Genomic DNA, 19,192 nt, shown 5'->3' with positions numbered 1-19,192 from the left:
AAGGGCGATAGTCTTAACGCCAATTAGTAGTATCGTTATGATCATATTTTTCGCCTTTTCTTCAGAACGTCCCAAAATGTTTGAAAATTAATTATTTTACATGGGGCCTTTTATCGCACGTAATAAAATGGCAATCACTGTTTGTAATTTTCACCTCCGTTGTCAAACGTTTAATTTTTAACACTTACGCAATCGATCGAAATTGAAATGAATAATCAACAAAAAAAAATATAGTAACAAATAATGTTGAAAGATTTATTTTTTTTTTTTAGTCTATTGTTCGATCGTAGCTATTTTTGAGATTCAGCATCGTCGAATCATGATTTTGCTACTGGATAAATGTATGTTTTTTTTTTTTAAATTCTTTTCTTTGCTCTTTTAACAAATACATTACCTGATTTTCAATGCTTCTAATCTGTATCAAACACGTTGATCAATGTTAATTCACTTGAATGTAAAAAAAAATATCTTTATATTCTACTTAAGCTTTATCATTATCAATATACAACCCAAAGAGAATGGTGTTCAAATTTGTATGCATTGGCATCCGATTTTTAATTTTTCAGCTTAGCAGTAAACCTATCGCATCTGTATTATTAGCAATTTGACTTTTCCTTTTTTTTTTATTTTATCATTTTCTATCAAATGACACCATCTTTCGAGATTGGTGTTATGATGTATATACTATTATTACTATCATTATAACTGTAATAATAATAATAATCGATTAATTATTGTTAACCATAACGACATGAGGAATACATTAATAATACATACCCTAATATTAATCGTTGAATAAATGAAATAAAAGATACTATAAATTTATTATTACATCTAATCTGTTCAAATGTAACCATAAGTATGGTATTGTACATTATAATAAGAAAATCCCTGTATATAATATAAGATTACTGTATTATCTGTTTAGAAAAGACGACGAAAACAAAAAGCCCTGTGTATTAAAAAGACACAAACAAAATTAGAAATTTTTTTTTCTCCATTTAAACAAGATACTATAATGTTGATCGAAACAACTGTAGTTGCATAAAACTAACGTGAAAATGTTCTTTTTCTCTAATTTCTTGTTCTTATGTTTTGAAAAATCTGCGCTACTTGGATGTTTTTCCAATTTGACGTGTTGAGATACAGCACAAATAAAAAGAAATAAGTATAGGTTTTTGAAAATGGCAATGAAAATAAGATTATTGGTTTTTCATTCATTCATGTTATCCTGCAGTTATATACTGTAACTATTCACGAATTCTACGACATGTTCACGAATAATTGGTAGAAATTGGATACCAAGGAATATTTTGCATCTTATAATTTTACAATATGAATCAAAATATTCCGAAAACTATTCTATACTAACTCTGACTACTCCTTATATATTATAAATCATCTCTGCCATTTTTATTTCTTTAATTAAAAAATTTTTTTTTCGGTTATCTACAAACTGACGATGCCATGATTATTAATCAGACCAATAACGATAAACGCATTGTTTAAACTCTGTACGGCACGACTTTTTAGCGGAATGCATGTTTGTTATGGAATAAGTGATTGATATTATACTTATAAAAAATGTTTGAGTCTTACCGCATTAGTCCATTCATAATCAATCGTTCATATCATTTCGCATAGTACAGATGTTACATATTTATGTTTTAAATTGAAATGTTTTTCAGTTAAAGATATATTAATACGAAAAATAGTTAAATCGTAAACTTTGCACATACGTACACAATTACATATGTTGTTAAGTGTTAAAACTTGAAAAAATATTGTATAACATATACCAATGTTCAGGTACAAAAACTAAAAATGTTACATTTCGTCTGTTACTTAATCCAAGTGCCCGTCTATGACTAAAATTCTAATAATAAAATTGTCAACTCGCATGTAAATGCTCCTATGCTTGATGAGATATTTCTATCTACCCACGTATTCCTTGTTCTTATTATTTTGTTAATCAAAAATTGTGTTTCAAATAAGTGTAAGCCTTTGAATAATGCCTATAAGAAACAATAATAATAATAATAACAACAGTAACAATAATAATAATATAATTTCGTAAGTCAGTAACTAAACGAAATTACCTATTTAAAAATTATGTTAACATAATGACGAAAAGTATCATCTAAATATAGGATAGGTTTAACAAAAAGAAAACAACCACACTCTCTGTATAACAATAAACACATGTCTAGGATACATACGTACTAATTTATACATACAAACCTAGTAGATGTGAAAAAAATAATCCGAAACTTTGAAAGTTGAAATATATCATCGATACTAAGTATATAATTAATGGGCGTTTACTTAATCTTAATTTCGACAGAACCTTGCTTTATATTTTGTTGATTCTACAGTACCAGAGATTTTCTTATCAACGTTCCCAAAGCTTGACAAACTGATACGCGACTTGGTAAATTTCGAGAATTGTTCATATAATGTAAGAATAATTATAAAATATAAACAGACTTTGGTACGTACTGTATACTAGTAATAATTAGTTATTGATTGCAAAGCAGTGTATTGTAACATCATCTTATTGCAACAATACACGTATTCAAAAAAATTCCAAGTCTCGATTTAATAAATTGTCAAATAATGCTCCATTACGATTAGATTTCAATCGTATCTCACGAATTCTATTTTCGTATTTACCGCGTAAACAATACACCGGGGGATCTATTTTGTAATTTCATTTTACACATTTTCCACCATCCAAGCATTCTGATTGGTTTGCTAAGCTTAGTCAACCAATTAAAATTGATCGGAATGCTTGGATGGTGGGAAATGTGAAAAGTGAAATTACAGAATCGTGGATTGTTTGATCTGCCGATAATTAAGAAACCGTGGAAGAAACTAACCGACCAAGTGAATGGTTGAATACCCATATTGTGTTTCCTACGGTTAGGTTAGGTTTAATTTCACCAGATCGCGCAGATTTCTTTTAGAATCAACAATTCGACTACGGCTATTTGTTTATTGTTTTACTTTTGGAATTATAACAAAGAAAAATGAATGCAAGTAGAATGTTAATAAATTTGGCGAAAAGGTCGTACGGTGCTCAGAAAAGTTGGAAAGTACGTCCGAACCCTGGCATACAGAGGAGAGCGGACATGCTAGAAGACGACATAGAAAAGGATTTGGAATCTTTTAATGAATTCGATCTGGAAGACGCGGAGCCGGATTTTTCACAGGCTCACAAGTCCTATTCTATGCATAAACAGTAGGTCACATTATCCCAGTTGATGTATCGTGTTGTCAACGTTGTGATATTTTTCATAAGTGTTAAAGTTTCGTTCGACTGCAATATTATCACATTTTTTATCTTTACAGAGAAATGGCTGAAGCTAAGGAAAAATTAAAACTGCGCATAGTGGCTAGAAAGTACTTCAAGGAACATGAACCGAACCTTTTAACGTACATTGAAAAGCAGCAAATACGTCACTTGCACGAGAGCGATTCGCTGGTTTATACTCCAGAAAAATTGAGCGAAAGTTTCCCTGCATTACCTCACACTATACGTAAAATTATCAAAGTTAGATGGCACGCTAGAAATGCAGACAGGGTTTTGAAACATGATCAGCAGGTTATTAACAATTGGCAAAAATTTAAACGAGGAGAATTGCCATTGGAGCCAAGAATCAGACAGCACTTGGAAAAGTTTAAGAATCGAAAAATTACTTTGCCTGACAAAGCGGAGGTGGAACAAAAACTCCTACCACCGCCACCGGAATTCAAAAAACCACAGAGTCAACTATACACTGGAATAATACAGAACTACTTGAAGGAGAAAAAGGGGCATGACGAAAATAACGAAGTAGTTTGCCTTTCTGGGAGTGATGAAGTCGACAACGGTTCCGAAAACAATTATGAAAGCAAAGACTTAATGCACGAGTACAGCAAAAATTCAGTGGAGAATAACCTCACGTTCAATCCAAACCAAAACCATCACGTAATCAGCCTTAGGGATACTAAATCATTGAAGACAAGGATCAGGAATTCAGACAAGCCTCTTACTTTGGACAAGTTTTTTGAGGAATCTGTGAAAAATATGGGTACCATACCATCGTTGGAGGACAAGGTCCTGATGGATACATATAAGAAGAAAGTGGAGTTAGAAACTATGAAGAATCAGAAAATGGAAAGCGTCGATCGATCTAGCCTTCAAAATTTTTCTGCATCAGCAGAGAGTAAACTGCCGATGGCTGCGGTTGAGAGACGAAATGAGGCAAAGAATGTCGAAGTGCCAGATGATTCCAAGGAAATGGGGCTGCAGACATATGTCAAAGTATGGGAAAAAAAAGTGATTCGGGATGAACATTACAGTGAAGTTATAAAAATTCCAAAGGATAAATACAAGAAAGGAAAACTATACAAAATTCGGGACTGCTTTTACGATGATGATGGAGAATTTTTGTACAGAGTACCCGGACTCAAGGGCTAATTCAAATAAATTGTAAAGGCATCATTTGTTTTTCAGATTTGTTCACGTGGAATAAATCATATAAGCTGTTATGGCTTGTTATTGTGGTAGTTGTATATAGGTTAGATATAGGTTGTTGGTAATTCCAATTATTTATAATATAAAAGTCGAAATTATAACTAATTACGTGTCATTTGTAAATGTTTTACACCCTTTCTTTTATCAAACATTACCAGAGCCTTACAAGTAGAGAGAATGAAAGGATCTACATGACAAGATTATAAATGCGAGTATGCAAAATATTCTCTATATTTAAATGAATATAAGGCACCAGTTTATGAAGCATGTGACAAAGAATCTGTTGAGGCATTCTCACGTGCCATTTCAATAATTGTTTCAATATTGATAATGTCTCTGTGCTTAAGCATCATTTCAAACAAAAATGGTTCCTGGCTCAGCATTTCACTAGCTGTGGCAATCATGTTGGTCATTAGCCGTTTCATTATATTTATTTTTGTTAATCTCGTTTCCAACTTCTTTTTGTTCCTATAAGGCAAAAGTATTTAAGTAAATATTTGTTTTCTCAATAGAGAAAATTGATCATATTATTCCATAAATGGCCAAATTTTTCCCATACCATTGAATTATTCATGGAAGTTTTTAGAGTTTGATATCGTGGCTCGTTACTCACGTAACGTTCAGCGTTTACGAACCTCAATATTTCAGGGTTTGCATCTTGAAGTCTTGCATTTCGAAGAGCCTTTTGAGTTTGTAAAAATTGGCTATGTTCCAATAAGGACTCTTGGCATTCTTTTTTCAGATTTAATTCCTCGTTCAATGCTTTGGTCATTGAAACGTTCAAGGATATCAATTTATCCGAGAGTATGAACAGCCTCGACAGGCACTCCTTTACTTGCCTTTAAAAGTAAAATAAATCAAAAATCTAATCACATTAAATTTTGTTACGATATAAGCAATTACTTCTTGATTTCAGGTGGTGATTTGTCTTTAAGCACAATATCGTTAATGGTACAACTTTGAAGACACACGTTAACCATGGAATTAGCTATTCTCAGATCCCCTACTGCCTGATGTAAATCTTCAAACCCATTGCCAACATCTTGGTTCCCCTCTGTAACAGAATCTGAATAGAAGAATTGTAAGCAATTCCCTTGGAAGATTGGATTCTAAAAATATTACAACGAGCCCAAGACCTACGTGCGTTGTGTTTAGTATTCACCAATATCCAATGAGCCTTTTGTTTTCGTAATATCTGTCGTATATCCTCTATTTTTTCTTCGATTGGCTTAAAATCGTCGGTTGAAACTGCACCGACGTGAAAATTGGAAACAGATTTAGATAAGGCTTGCAAAGCCTGGGTCAATTGTTGGAGTGCCATGATTGTAGAGTCTGTTCGCATAAACAAATTAACTTTTTGAGCCAAACAGTTCTTGCTACATTCTCAACACTCAAAAGTTGCGCTTACCTTCCCCCTTGAAAGCTGTAATTTTATAATACCTTGTTTGCAAATACGAATATAATTTTGGAAAATAAAACCGAAATGTATTATGATACTCGAAATATATTCGCAGTATTAAGCAGCAAATTTTTAGACCCTCAAATTATATTTTGCCACAGATGTCACTGATAAGTTTTCAGAGATATAAGCAATATTTCGAGTTCATTTTTGTTGAGGTTAGGTTTCCGGTTAAATGTTTCACAGATTCCCGCCATTTTCATCCGACCATCACACATGCATTTAACAATATCAACCGCACATGAATTCGACGAAGAAGCTACAGCTCTAAGTTCATTTTTTTCGATAAAATTTTTCATTAATACAATTAATATTTTGAGTCTGTGTTGTTGAGGTTAGGGCTCCACTCAAATTTTTCACCGAATCCCGCCATTTTCATCCGATCATCACAGATTACAAATGGCTGATTAAACTCATCCTCAATGCCTCGAAGAATACCGTGGTGTGACTAAAAGAGGTTTTCTCTCTATCAAAAGGTGATTAAATTACTTTTTTTACGTTAAAATCATTGATACATTAAACAATATAGACTGCACTTCAATTCGATCCGAGAATCTACGATTTCTAACTAACATCCTTTGCCCCTCCGCAACGACGCCACTCACGCATCGCTATTGACGTTTATCGTTTCACATATATACTTTCCTCATATCCGCAATCGCAAGAATCCCTTCGTGGTCCTTTCTATAAATGCACTCCAAGAATTCACATGCGAGTATCTAATCATAATAATTGTTGGAACGATCTCTGTGCTCTTCTCCGTAAATGTGTAGTGTTCATCTGCTTGACAAATTTGCGGGTTACAGCAACCTAGTGATCTCTACTTAAATTTTGATTCTAAACAGGATTTGAAAAATTTTAGGAACCATCGGTCGACAACAGACGGCAGGATGATGCACAGGCGGGGGGGAAAGCGGATTCGGATGGATGATCCCGTCCCTCCGGAGTACGAGGCTCCCATGACCCCCATGACTCCGATGACCCCAATGACACCTTTGCACGAAACTGCCAGTAATGAACTTCAGGAATCTTATTCATCGTATGCATCATACCAAGCGCCACAAACTCCTATACACAACCCCACGTTAGTATTTACATAGTGAAGGTGATATTTCAATTATTGTTCAACTTCTGTATGAATAGTTTACGTCCAATCATGCCTGTGTCTGCGTTCGTAATCAGATTGTACTAGGTTTTTTCTTCTCTTGTAATACTGCAACTCTAAAAATTTTCTACATTTTAGCCCCGAACATTACTCGCCGGACAGCTACAGCTCACCAGGTACCTCACATCAACAGCAACAACAGTATGTGGAACAAACGACTAGTTTTGAACCAGCTGCACAGTTTGAGCAGCCAATGACACCTCTGGCACCAGCTAACATGAGGATCACAAGGAATACACGCGCCAGATTACGTGGTACATGTTTCCTAATTTTTCTTGATTTTAATCTGAATGCATTGTGAATTTTCCCTTGTGTGATCCTAATTACTGATTTTTATTAACATTAATCCTATTTGTTTCCTTGGTCATTTCTCTTTTAAAGGTAGCACAGTTCAACAGCCAAAATATAAAGAAATTGATACGGACTTTATACCCACTGTCGCCCCTAGAGGTCGTGGTGGAGGTGGACGAGGTCGTGGTCGACGGGTTCCACATTCTAACAATCTTGAAGACGAAGCCAGTCTTTACTACATTATCAAAAACAATCGTTCTTCCCTTACCGTAAGTTGCATACCAATAGATTGAAATGTAATTTTATTAAATGTCCAGAACATGTTTACCCATAAATAAATATTAATGTCCACAGACTATAGTTGACGACTGGATTGAGAAGTACAAAATCGATAGAGGAAATGCCCTCCTCATGCTTATGCAATTTTTTATTAATGCGAGTGGCTGTAAAGGACGTATTACATCCGAAATGCAGACTACTATGGAGCATGTAGCTATAATTCGTAAAATGACGGAAGAATTTGATGAGGTACCTCGTTGTTTTATGTCCAATATACAAATTGAATTGAAAATGATCATCGAGCGTGAATCTTGACCGATTGTTTTAATATTTACACTTTTTTTTTAACGCCGTAGGAAAGTGGAGAGTATCCATTGATCTTGCCTGGACAGCAATGGAAGAAGTTCCGATCAAATTTTTGTGAATTTGTTCAAATTCTGGTTCGCCAATGCCAATATTCCATAATCTACGACCAATTCCTTATGGACAATGTTATTTCTTTGCTTACTGGGTTGTCAGATTCCCAAGTCAGAGCTTTCAGACACACTGCAACCTTAGCTGGTAAGTCAACAATACAAACTAAGCGTTTGAGAAAAAGTGAAAATTTCTGACTAAAAAACTAACTAACAATTGAATTCAATTCAATAAGAATGGATTTCATAATTTATCGGAATTCAGAAATCGTATCTTAATCGTCAACTGGGAAACCACTTTACATATCAAATTTCTTGCAGCAATGAAGCTCATGACTGCCCTTGTAGACGTTGCTCTAACTGTATCGATAAATCTCGACAATACACAGCGTCAGTATGAAGCCGAAAGGCAGAAGGCAAGAGAAAAGCGAGCAGCTGACAGATTGGAGTCACTAATGGCGAAAAGAAAGGAACTTGAAGAAAACATGGATGAGATTAAGAACATGCTGACATACATGTTTAAGTCTGTGTTCGTTCATCGTTACCGAGATACTTTACCAGAGATTCGAGCGCATTGTATGGCTGAAATTGGTGTATGGATGAAAAAATTTCACCAGAACTTTCTTGATGATTCGTATTTGAAATACATAGGTATGAATAAAAACAATGAATATGCGAAATAACTTTCAATGTAATTCAAATGTGTAACCATGTTCTCTCAATTCACCTCATAGGATGGACGCTACACGATAAAGTTGGCGAAGTTAGACTCAAGTGTTTGCAAGCGTTGCAGCCGTTGTATGCCTCGGAAGAATTGAAACTCAAACTGGAGCTATTTACTAGCAAATTCAAGGATCGAATTGTTGCAATGACGTTGGACAAAGAGTACGATGTTGCGGTCCAAGCAGTGAAGCTTGTTATATCTATATTGAAACATCACAGAGAAATATTGACAGACAAGGACTGTGAGCATGTCTATGAGCTGGTTTACTCATCGCATAGAGCTGTCGCGCAGGCTGCTGGAGAATTCCTCAACGAACGACTCTTTGTACCGGACGAAGAAGCAGTCGCAGGTGTAAAGACGAAACGGGGTAAAAAAAGACTTCCAAACACACCCCTGATCAGAGATCTCGTTCTATTTTTCATTGAATCTGAGCTCCACGAACATGGCGCGTATCTAGTCGACTCGTTGATCGAGACTAACCAAATGATGAAAGACTGGGAATGCATGACTGATTTATTGCTTGAGGAAGCAGGACCGGAGGAAGAAGCACTTGATAATCAGAAAGAAACTTCTCTGATCGAGTTGATGGTTTGTTGCATAAAACAAGCTGCCACAGGTGGGTTTTTTCTTGTTTATTTATTGTATGACGATTGTTTTCAGAACTAACTTAAATCAAAAGTCACAAGGAATACCAACATCGATATCGAAAGGTCGAGCAATTGTATTATGATTTCGTTTTAGGTGAAGCACCGGTTGGCAGGGGTCCAACGCGTAAGAATATGTCCGCAAAAGAATTGAAACAGGTTCAAGATGACAAGCAACGACTTACGGAACACTTTATTCAGACTTTACCTTTGCTCTTGGATAAATATAGAGCCGACCCAGAAAAATTAGCAAATTTACTTGCGATACCTCAATACTTTGATCTCGACATATACACTAAATCAAGACAGGAGCAAAACCTTGAGTCACTGTTGAAAAAAATTCACACCATTGTTGAGAAAATAAATGACACCGAAGTGTTGGACACAGCAGCCAAAACTTTGGAACATATGTGCATCGAGCGTCATGCAATATACACTAGGTACAAATAAGTGACATTTGATGCTAATGTATGCACGTATCACTTCTTTCTAGTGTTGACCGAATAATTTCATCAATTCACGAATTTTCAAGCTGTGACCTGGCCCGATCAACCTTGATCGACATGATAGTGAACAAATATAAAGAGGCTATCGACGAATACAGATCATTGATAGAGGGAGGAGACGTTCCAAATGAAGATGAAATATTTGAGACTATTCAATCCCTCAAAAAAGTAGCGATATTCTACAGTTGTCATAATATGAATCCATGGGGGATTTGGGACTCATTGTACAAAGATATTGAAGGTGCAAGGGATCCTGCAAGGTACTTGTCACATTTACATTCAATTTACTGCCGCATTTTTGATCGGGCACATGAGGCATTACTTTGACGTCAATCCAATCAATTGTATTATAGGTGTTTACCGCACGAAGCAGTAAAATATTGTATCAGTGCTTGCTTTTTCGCAATTTTGTGGGGACAAAATCATCTATTAGAAGCAGTTGACTCGGGAAGCAAACGAGGGGAAGACGAATGCTGCGAATTGAAGAAACGTTTACACATTCTGATGGATCAGATGTGTTATTTGGTTGGGGGCGATGGCAATGCAGTGGTAATTAAACTTTGCATGAATTATTAGGAAATACATTGTGGTAATTTGTTTGTTCACTTTCTGTCAGTCATCAATTTTACAGGTTGTACCCCCAATTCTGAGAGAAGAAGCTTACAATTCAATTTGCGACTTGTTGGTTATGTTTTGTAACCAATTGAGCACGCATCATAATCCTTTGATGCATCATTTGGTTTATGAAACTGATCAGAATATGCAGAACATGTTGAATAAATTCATACAAGAGTATGTTTTCTGTGAGGAGGAGGATGGTTAGTATTTGAAGCATTTCGATAGTTAAACTTCGTCATTAATACATCGATTACAAACGCATTTCGAATATTTATGATTGGCGTAATTTTTATAATTCATTTCCGAATGATTCAACTCAATTTAAGATGAACACGACGAACACTCAAAGATTGAAGAATTACATAAAAGGAGAAATTTTTTGGCTGGATACTGTAAACTGATCGTTTATAATATGATGCCCACAAAAGCTGCTGCTGACGTTTTTAAGCATTATGTCAAGTACTACAATGATTATGGTGATATAATAAAAACTACTCTCGGCAAGGCAAGGGATATAAATAAAACAAATTGTGCTCTAACAATGCAGCACAGTTTGAACATTCTCTACAATGAAATAGTCGCAGAAAAAGGAAAAGTAAGCAGAAACAGCGAAGAGTTTACTGCTATAAAGGTAAACTAATGAAAATATCTACCTCTTAATAAATAAGATTTACGTTATTTTTCAGCCATATATCCATATCCATAAATTCCATCAAGTAACACTGAAATCTTCGATACCTGCTTAAGTTAAATAATCGTTACTCTGCAAAGTTAAATAATCGTTACTCTGCAAAGTTAAATAATCGTTACTCGGCAGAGTTTTTTTTCTCAAAATCTTTGTCACTTTACTGATTTGAATCTACGGTTTTCAGGAATTAGCTAAGCGGTTTGCCTTGTCTTTTGGCTTGGATGCAGTGAAAAACCGTGATGCAATTGCAGCTCTACACAGAGCGGGTGTTTTATTTGCTATAACACCTCCAGACGGAGTAGAATTGGACCCAACTGGACCTCCTCCCAATCTGGCTTTCTTAGAAATATTGTCTGAATTTACAAATAAACTTCTGAAGCAAGACAAACGCGTTGTGTAAGTATAATGTGTGGCATGATACACGTTTTATTTTTGACTTTAGTTTGAATTTATACGTCCACGATAGAAACATCTGCAATAGTGTATCGATAACCCTGACGTTTCAATTTCGTAAAACAATTTCCTTCAAGAAATCTGATTCACTATGCATGCCTATAATACCTAGATGAAGTCTAAATTATCCTATGCCTCTACGATATGGTCGCTTTGTCACCAAATTTACTAAAATCAAATTCCATCTATTCAACACCATTTTCTCAGGCTTCATTCACCCATGCAGTTCTGCGACCGTAATTATGATAATGTAACAAAAGTCTTCAATAATCTGTTCACTGAAATCTTTCACTGAATTCAAGTCCTGATTTTCCTTTTCAATTTTAAAGGAATTTTAGAATTTCATGCTTTAGAACTATGTTGATTCTGTAGATCTTACAACTCATGTATACTTGCATGCACCAAATAGAACTTTGCGATTCAATTTTATTACCTCTTCTGTCAATCTTTCTTTTCCATGTACTTACTAAGTTTATAAATAAATAAACAAATAAATAAAACAGGTAAATATAAGCAGTATATGAATCTCTAGGTTGAACTTTCTCGACAAGCGATTACAAGCTGGCATGCCATCATCGAGAGGAGAGGATTGGCAACCATTGTTATTGTACAGAAATAGCTTATTACATGGTGAAACTGATCAAGTTCCAGTCACAAGTAAACGTGCCTACACAAGACGCAAGAAAGATCTCCTCGCTGGTGAGTGTTAGGAAATTCCTCAGCATGTTTGTTTAACATTGCGTAATTATGATTCATATCTACGTTAACAATAATCAGATTTATTATAATTTTGAATATTATTAGTATCCTGACAATTTAGTATGTACACTAACATCTCTATTTTGTTTTCAGAAGAAGAGGAAGCTGACGAGGCTGACGACAATTCCGACCACGAGTTCATGGGGTGAGTCGGGTGTTTTTTTTTCACATAAATTTTTATCAATATTTAATAAATGTGGTATATAGGTGCCATCATCTAACATTGAGATGTTTTTGATGTAAAGTGTACTAGTAATATTTATAGATTTTCCTGTTTTATTTTTCATACGAAACGTAATATGTAAAAAACAATTTAAATGATGATAAAAGAAGTATACAGTTTACAATCTACACACTTTGTGCAGTTTTGAATTATCAAAGAAACTTTACAGTATTCAGATAATTTAAGTATTCAAATAATTATCGGAAGCAAAATTTTTTGAAACGATTGACACTGCACAGAGCAAATTTTATAAAGAAACAAGCTACTCGTGGCCGTAGTAAGCTGGAGGAATTAATTATATAAGATCTAGTAATGAATTTATGTTTACTTTGGGTTTATTTTTATGTAAACGAAGGTTATACGTAAGATGTATAAGTCAAAGAAAATTTATACCAGACGGATTTCTCATTTGAACAACTTTCCAATTCTTGTCTTTGGTACACGATATTTTGTACTACAATCGTCAATGATGCACTTATTTATATTTCACATTGGCATCAGGCTTTGAGTACTTATGAAACTTTTTGCTCAATTAGCTTCTTTCTGAATAAACTTTACGTCTCCATTAATATGCACCTGTGATCCGTCAGGGGCGACAATTGAAATTCCAAATTCTAGATGATAAATTTAGAAATGCAGTTATAAAAGACAATAATGCACTTCTAGATTGTTTGTGTAGTAAATTAAAAAAAAAAGTTTATCAAGTGCTTGGAAGATTTTTGGATATATTCATTAAAATTCTGGGTTGGATGAAACTTTTATTAAATGAACTATAGTATTCACAAGGAAGGATTTCATACACTATTGTAATTTTTAAGGAAGTTTAACCGATATTATCTTTTTCTTGGCGGAATTTCATCGGACAGAAATGCATTAAAGGCATCGTAGTTTTCACTTTAAACGATTCACCGTATTACCAAATATTGCTGACAATTTGTACAAGATATCTCATTTTATATGCATTTCAATGTCGTTAGAAAATTGTTTGTCCTTATCGTAATAAGACCGTTTGCAGAGACATTAAAATTCAGAAAAAGGTTAATTGTTCGGATATAGTAACAATAAGAAAACAGATTTTTAGGTGCATTGCTCAGAGTGTCGACACAGTTATACTGTTTCAATTTTTGCGACATCTTCTCCGCTATGATTTTAAGTTCCTTACAAAAATGTTATCGAAACAATGAATCGTCTCGAATCAAGCATCAAAGATCGTTCGTGAAGTCTGACTTAACTTTGAGCTTAATTTATTGTTACTTCCTGTAACACCGACATTTTCTTTCTACCATTTCACTTGAATTACAATGCTATTCAGCTATAGCAACTATCGCTTTATAACTAATGTTTAGTTTCTGTATCCTCACATCGTATTGCCTCGTACCTACATCCTTTGCTTGCAGTAGAATCATTACTTTCATTCAAATAAACTTGAATGGCATTGTCACCGGTCACTGGTCATCAGTCACATAAACAGGGTAAAATTAATCAATAAATCAATGTAACGTTTACTTATTTATTTTCTGTTACAGTATGCTACCGCCGTAGATTCTGTAGATTAGTTTTCAAAGATTACTTATTATTATTTAGGTATTCAATAAAAGTAACGAGGAGCTTTCAGAATGCGTGAAATAATTTTACAATCCTTCTGGTCGTACACTTCAGATTGAAACCATGCAGAACTCGTGATATGATCTGATAAGCAGAAAAAGTTTGTTCGAAAACTTCACACATCTGCATAATTATTTTTCATTAAGTCTTCATCATTTCAATCCCTTTTTACAAATTTTTAAAATGGTGAAATTAAACTCAGGGGAAATGTAATCACGCAGTTGTAAATTCGGAAATAATACCTTGTTCTTCATGGACTTATTTATAACACAACTGCTATAAATGAGTAATTCTCTTCACATTTGGCCAATTTTTGAACTTGAATCGTATTTTTTAACAGTTAACCCAAAATTGGCGACGCAAAAGAGCAAAAGAAAGGAGAAAGAGAAAGAGAAAGAGAAAGGGAAAGAGAAAGAGAAAGAGAAAGAGAAAGAGAAAGAGAAAGAGAAAGAGAAAGAGAAAGAGAAAGAGAAAGAGAAAGAGAAAGAGAAAGAGAAAGAAAAAGAAAAAGAAAAAGAAAAAGAAAAAGAAAAAGAAAAAGAAAGGGAGACAGAGAGAGAAAAAGTAAATATGAAATCTTTCCTGAAGTCTGGGAATTTCAAAAGTTGCAGCTTCAAACTATGTACTGCAGGAAATTTCTTCTTCACTTTTTGATTAATATTAATTTTTTTTTTTTCATTAATAGAAATTGACGTGCGCCTGGTAAAATATCTGAATGCATACATGGATAAATAACTAAAAATACAGTGATTGCAGCTAAAGCATGCGACTGCTTAAATATATGTTTATCTATTTGTTTCGTGTATTTTTTTCCGGTAATTTTTAGAATTTCAGGTGACGCTTCAACAACATACCATTCCTGAATGCGTTTTCAATATTATGTTGCATGAGTAGTTGCTATTGACAACTCAAAGATATAGGTATATTATACAAATTTGACACAGCCTATTGTCTTTTTTTTCCTTAATTTTTTTTCTATGTATTACATGCAAGACACCGTCGTCAGTGATGTACTCAATCAGACACAAGAATAAAAGTGGTCTTAAATTTTAATCGATTTCTAAATTGTATAAAATATACGTCAAGTAAAGTAAGTCAGCTCATGTAATACAAATGAAGAAAAGGAAGAAAAAATCAATAAATTTTCGTGATAATTTATAAGAACATGGTGATAGAGAACAATATTATGACAAATAAAATTTGAGAAATAAAAATAAATAAAAACCAGTATTTTTTGAAAAGAGTTGAAAAGAAAAAGGAGTAATGGAGAAATATTAATAATTCTGTATAAAGAAGTATGTGTATTTCTTTGGAGTTAAGTAATGAGTAATAAATTAAAATTAGTTTTAAACATTTGTACCCTGTTTATAAATCACAATACAAATTGGTATTCAATACAAAAGATATTGTATAATGACGCTATACTATATTAATTGAAATAAAAGCCTAAATCCTGCCGTTCCTTGATCCTATTTTTTACATATGAAACATTTCGCTCTAAGTCGACATACTTCTGACCCTCACCATATGCGATTTTATTTATTTTGAAGTATGTTGTGGAGTGTACAAAAAAAAAAAAATATCTTTCATCGGATTTTAGATTTTTTTGGACCACGGATTTGATTTTTACTCTTCCCTCAAACACAAATCCGAATTTCGAATAAATAGCCCTGATCGATTGGGTTAAAATTTTTCTCACAAATTCTTTGTCAAAAAATGAAAATTTTGAGACCAAGATTGAAGTGGGGATGTTTTTTGTTTAAAAGTTATAAGCGAAACAATTAAATAAAAATTGAAAAAAAATCGAATTAAATATAAATTTCAAAATGATTGGCTTCCATCTTGGCTTTAAAATTGTCGTTTTTTAACAAAGAATTCATGAGAAACAATTCAAAGCCAATCGATTAGGCCTATTAAATCCGGGCTTTGTGTTTTCGGGAAGAGTAAAAATCAAATTCGTGGTCCAAAAAAATTTAAAACCCGATGAAAGATGTTTTTTTTTGTACACTATACAGCATACTTCAAAATAAATAAAATCGCGGATGGTGAGGGTCGTACGTAGGTCGATTTGATGTGGAATGCCTCATATATAAACTTCAAAATTTTCAAAATTATTCGCAGTGCGAAAGTAAGAAAACTTCTTCAGGTTTGATTAACTTTTCGGAAATTTCGGTTAGGAAATGTGACAGAATTAACCCATCAGGATGACAAATTTCATTACTGAATCACATTTCCAATATATGCTATTTATAAAATTTTGAGAATCCAAATTTTCAAAACATGATGTTCTCTATTGCCAGTATCATTTATTACACTTTATACAATATAGTTAACAATTTCCCTTTTTTCTTCATTTGGGTTAATTCTGTAGAATTTACGTTTCCGCATAATTATTAGTTACTACGCTTTCTCAAGTAAGTAAATGGTATTTTCTTGCGCCTTTGGAATGTGACTGAAAACTTGACCATATTTTAAACATTAGCCCTCGGAACATATCTGTACATACGTACCAAATAAAAACTTGGAACGATTTGAATATATCTAAACATGTCCAAAATTAAAAATACTCTCTACTCAGTACTTACAAGGTCAGAATACATCACATCAATAAAATATTTTTATTACAGCAAATTCAAGAAGAAACGTGGCCCTCGGAAAAATCAGTGAGTATTCTGAATTATATTGTTGCTATTGTTTCTTCAAATTTTACATTCTTGGGAATGACAAATCAAATTGCATCAGTTTTTATTTTTTCAAGTTCGTGTTTCCGATGTTTCTAATTCAATGTATTTCCTAGTTTTAAGTAATCAGAAGGGGTTCCGAATAGTTGTGATATTATCAAATTTTTCTTGCAATGTTTCAGGCTATCAGTGAACAAGACATCGATGCCGAAATCGAGCAGATCATCAACTCTTTACGATAGTAGCAACGAATCACCAGCGCAGCCAATGTCTCCTTCGTGTGGACTCAACATAGACGACGTGTCGAGTATTCCATCGCACGAAATTGATGGAAGACTAAAGTCACTCCAAATCCAGTCTAAGTCGTACGTTTTTTTCTACTCAATTATGAACGATGAAATATAATTCGAAAAATCTAATAGAAATTAATTATACGTCTTTGTTTTATGAAACTCATCACTTTTTGTTACAGAAGACGTAGTGTAGACATATCAGGGCCAAGAGAATTACGCAGAACTGCAAGAAACTCCGGAAGATATATCGAAGGGCAATATATGGTTAGTATTTTCGAAAATTGTTAAAACTTTTGAAGTTATATATGTAACGTTTGTTTTTATAGGAATCTGATTCCGAATGAGCTTCTATCAGGAAAGCAAGAATATCAGATATAAGCTCTGCAGTTTTAAACAGATGCATATATTTTTTCATAATTGCGTTGTAGCTGATCGTCATCTAAGAGATGTGATGATGGGGCCAAATAGCGCAATAATAATTATATTAATGTTAATCAAAATAATTCATTGTTGATTTCGCCATGTTTTATACCGTAAGTTAAAATTTTCGTTGAAGAAAGTTTTACTAGGAATGAAAAAAAATTTCTTTTTCATTTGTTCATTATTCACAAAGAATTTTTTATTAATATAATATTATAGTAAAATCTGTGATCTCGGTAGTCTCTGTGTTATTAAAATTAAGAAACAATGAAGCTAATGCGGCGAATAATATATGAAACACAGAGTCGTCGTTTTCAATGAAAATAATTTGGTTTCCGCATAGTGTAAGATACATTATGTACGTTTTTACTCATCTGATTTCATCAAATTCGTGTTTGAAAATTTGATACTCAAAGAATATTTTTAATTTCGTTAATATCCTGGATAATTTTAACTGTACAAATGCAGAAATTTATTGTTACAGTTATTGGCCCAGCTAGTTTTCGAATCTATTTGAAATTTCATTTTTCCATTTCTTGGTCGTAGTGTAGTATGACAACTCTGGGTCGTTTTTGTTCTACCTTCTTCTTATTTTTATTTAAAATAAAATAAAATGGATACACAAAAAACTGATTAAACGAATAAATAAATATTGATATTTTATACCCAGAATTGATCAATCATTTATGGCGAACATTAATTCAAGAAACTGAAAAAATGCTGGAAATTTGTCTGCTTCAGGTAAGTAAGGTATTAGTTAAATCATTTTTTAATTAAAGAATGATATTTAAATTTTCAAAACTGCAAATTATCGGCATTTGGACAGGAGGTCGAATAGGCTTATTCGACGCTGTAGAATTGCGAGTAAAAAAATATATTTCAATCAGCATCAATTATCTACTGGGGATTATTAAATTGAATATTCTGTTCTATTAAACAGAAAAACAATGCGAAGAAGATTCTTCAATCACTAGAAAATTCGCCTCCAATAACGCCGTGGTGTTTCTCGGAATCGAAAGGCGTTAAGTCGTCGCTCAAAAGGCGCATGTACTTGAAAATTTCGTTATTTGCTCAGCACATTATAGGCAGCGTCTTATTTTATTATAAAGAGCGTGAGAAGCGCGGTCGATTGACCATGTGATTCAAGGACACGCAAAAACGTGTGGCTGATTAGTTTCTAATAAAGTACTGTAAAAATTTGGATTTGTCACAAAATTCGGTAGAAACACAATCCACATTCGCATTTTGATCAATCCGACACTTTGCGATGTGGATTGTTATTCGCAGATGCGAAATAAAGGCCGGGTACGAGATTGGATGAAGAGAATTGATACAAGTATCAAATTGTACAGGAAATTAGTGAATATGTACAAAATCATTTGACTCACCAGTTGATGTGGTAGCTTATCATTTTTCTAACATTGAAATCACGCTTGTTGCCTGAAACGCTGA

General features: G+C 33.6%; 3 protein-coding genes across 15 annotated transcripts; 2 read left to right on the top strand and 1 right to left on the bottom strand.

The window, feature by feature from the left end:
- Window positions 1-2,759: 2,759 nt before the first annotated feature.
- Window positions 2,760-4,529, top strand: LOC124305660 (uncharacterized). The gene is made up of 2 exons (XM_046765279.1): window positions 2,760-3,241; window positions 3,352-4,529. Exons 1-2 carry the CDS (start codon window positions 3,030-3,032, stop codon window positions 4,460-4,462), a joined length of 1,323 nt encoding a protein of 440 aa, XP_046621235.1. The 5' UTR covers window positions 2,760-3,029; the 3' UTR covers window positions 4,463-4,529.
- Window positions 4,530-4,726: 197 nt separating this feature from the next.
- On the bottom strand, window positions 4,727-6,383 carry LOC124305662 (uncharacterized). Of its 4 annotated transcripts, XM_046765285.1 has the most exons (5): window positions 5,928-6,383; window positions 5,660-5,851; window positions 5,423-5,585; window positions 5,155-5,358; window positions 4,727-4,987 (listed from the first exon to the last, which is right to left on the bottom strand). In XM_046765285.1, the coding sequence occupies exons 2-5, from the start codon at window positions 5,838-5,840 to the stop codon at window positions 4,777-4,779; spliced, it is 759 nt and encodes a 252-aa protein (XP_046621241.1). In that variant the 5' UTR covers window positions 5,841-5,851; window positions 5,928-6,383; the 3' UTR covers window positions 4,727-4,776. The 4 variants fall into 4 exon arrangements, with proteins under 4 accessions (XP_046621241.1, XP_046621238.1, XP_046621240.1 ...); XM_046765282.1 differs by lacking the exon at window positions 5,928-6,383 and having other exon boundaries at window positions 5,660-5,921; XM_046765284.1 differs by lacking the exon at window positions 5,928-6,383 and having other exon boundaries at window positions 5,423-5,573; window positions 5,660-5,921.
- On the top strand, window positions 6,354-18,412 carry LOC124305656 (cohesin subunit SA-1). 10 transcript variants are annotated; one of them, XM_046765266.1, is made up of 20 exons: window positions 6,354-6,454; window positions 6,841-7,062; window positions 7,222-7,397; window positions 7,525-7,703; window positions 7,789-7,962; window positions 8,070-8,274; window positions 8,448-8,777; window positions 8,861-9,466; window positions 9,592-9,934; window positions 10,027-10,260; window positions 10,354-10,549; window positions 10,632-10,818; window positions 10,945-11,249; window positions 11,491-11,702; window positions 12,292-12,458; window positions 12,612-12,663; window positions 16,974-17,009; window positions 17,210-17,392; window positions 17,500-17,584; window positions 17,647-18,412. In XM_046765266.1, exons 2-20 carry the CDS (start codon window positions 6,869-6,871, stop codon window positions 17,662-17,664), a joined length of 3,882 nt encoding a protein of 1,293 aa, XP_046621222.1. In that variant the 5' UTR covers window positions 6,354-6,454; window positions 6,841-6,868; the 3' UTR covers window positions 17,665-18,412. The 10 variants fall into 10 exon arrangements, with proteins under 10 accessions (XP_046621222.1, XP_046621223.1, XP_046621229.1 ...); XM_046765267.1 differs by having other exon boundaries at window positions 6,381-6,454; window positions 6,824-7,062; XM_046765265.1 differs by lacking the exon at window positions 6,354-6,454 and adding an exon at window positions 6,659-6,689 and having other exon boundaries at window positions 12,615-12,663.
- The last annotated feature ends 780 nt before the right edge of the window (window positions 18,413-19,192 follow it).

The sequence above is a fragment of the Neodiprion virginianus genome, chromosome 5 (assembly GCF_021901495.1).
Source record: "Neodiprion virginianus isolate iyNeoVirg1 chromosome 5, iyNeoVirg1.1, whole genome shotgun sequence".
Taxonomy (NCBI): domain Eukaryota; kingdom Metazoa; phylum Arthropoda; class Insecta; order Hymenoptera; family Diprionidae; genus Neodiprion; species Neodiprion virginianus.
This window is presented reverse-complemented; position numbering and strand designations above follow the sequence as displayed.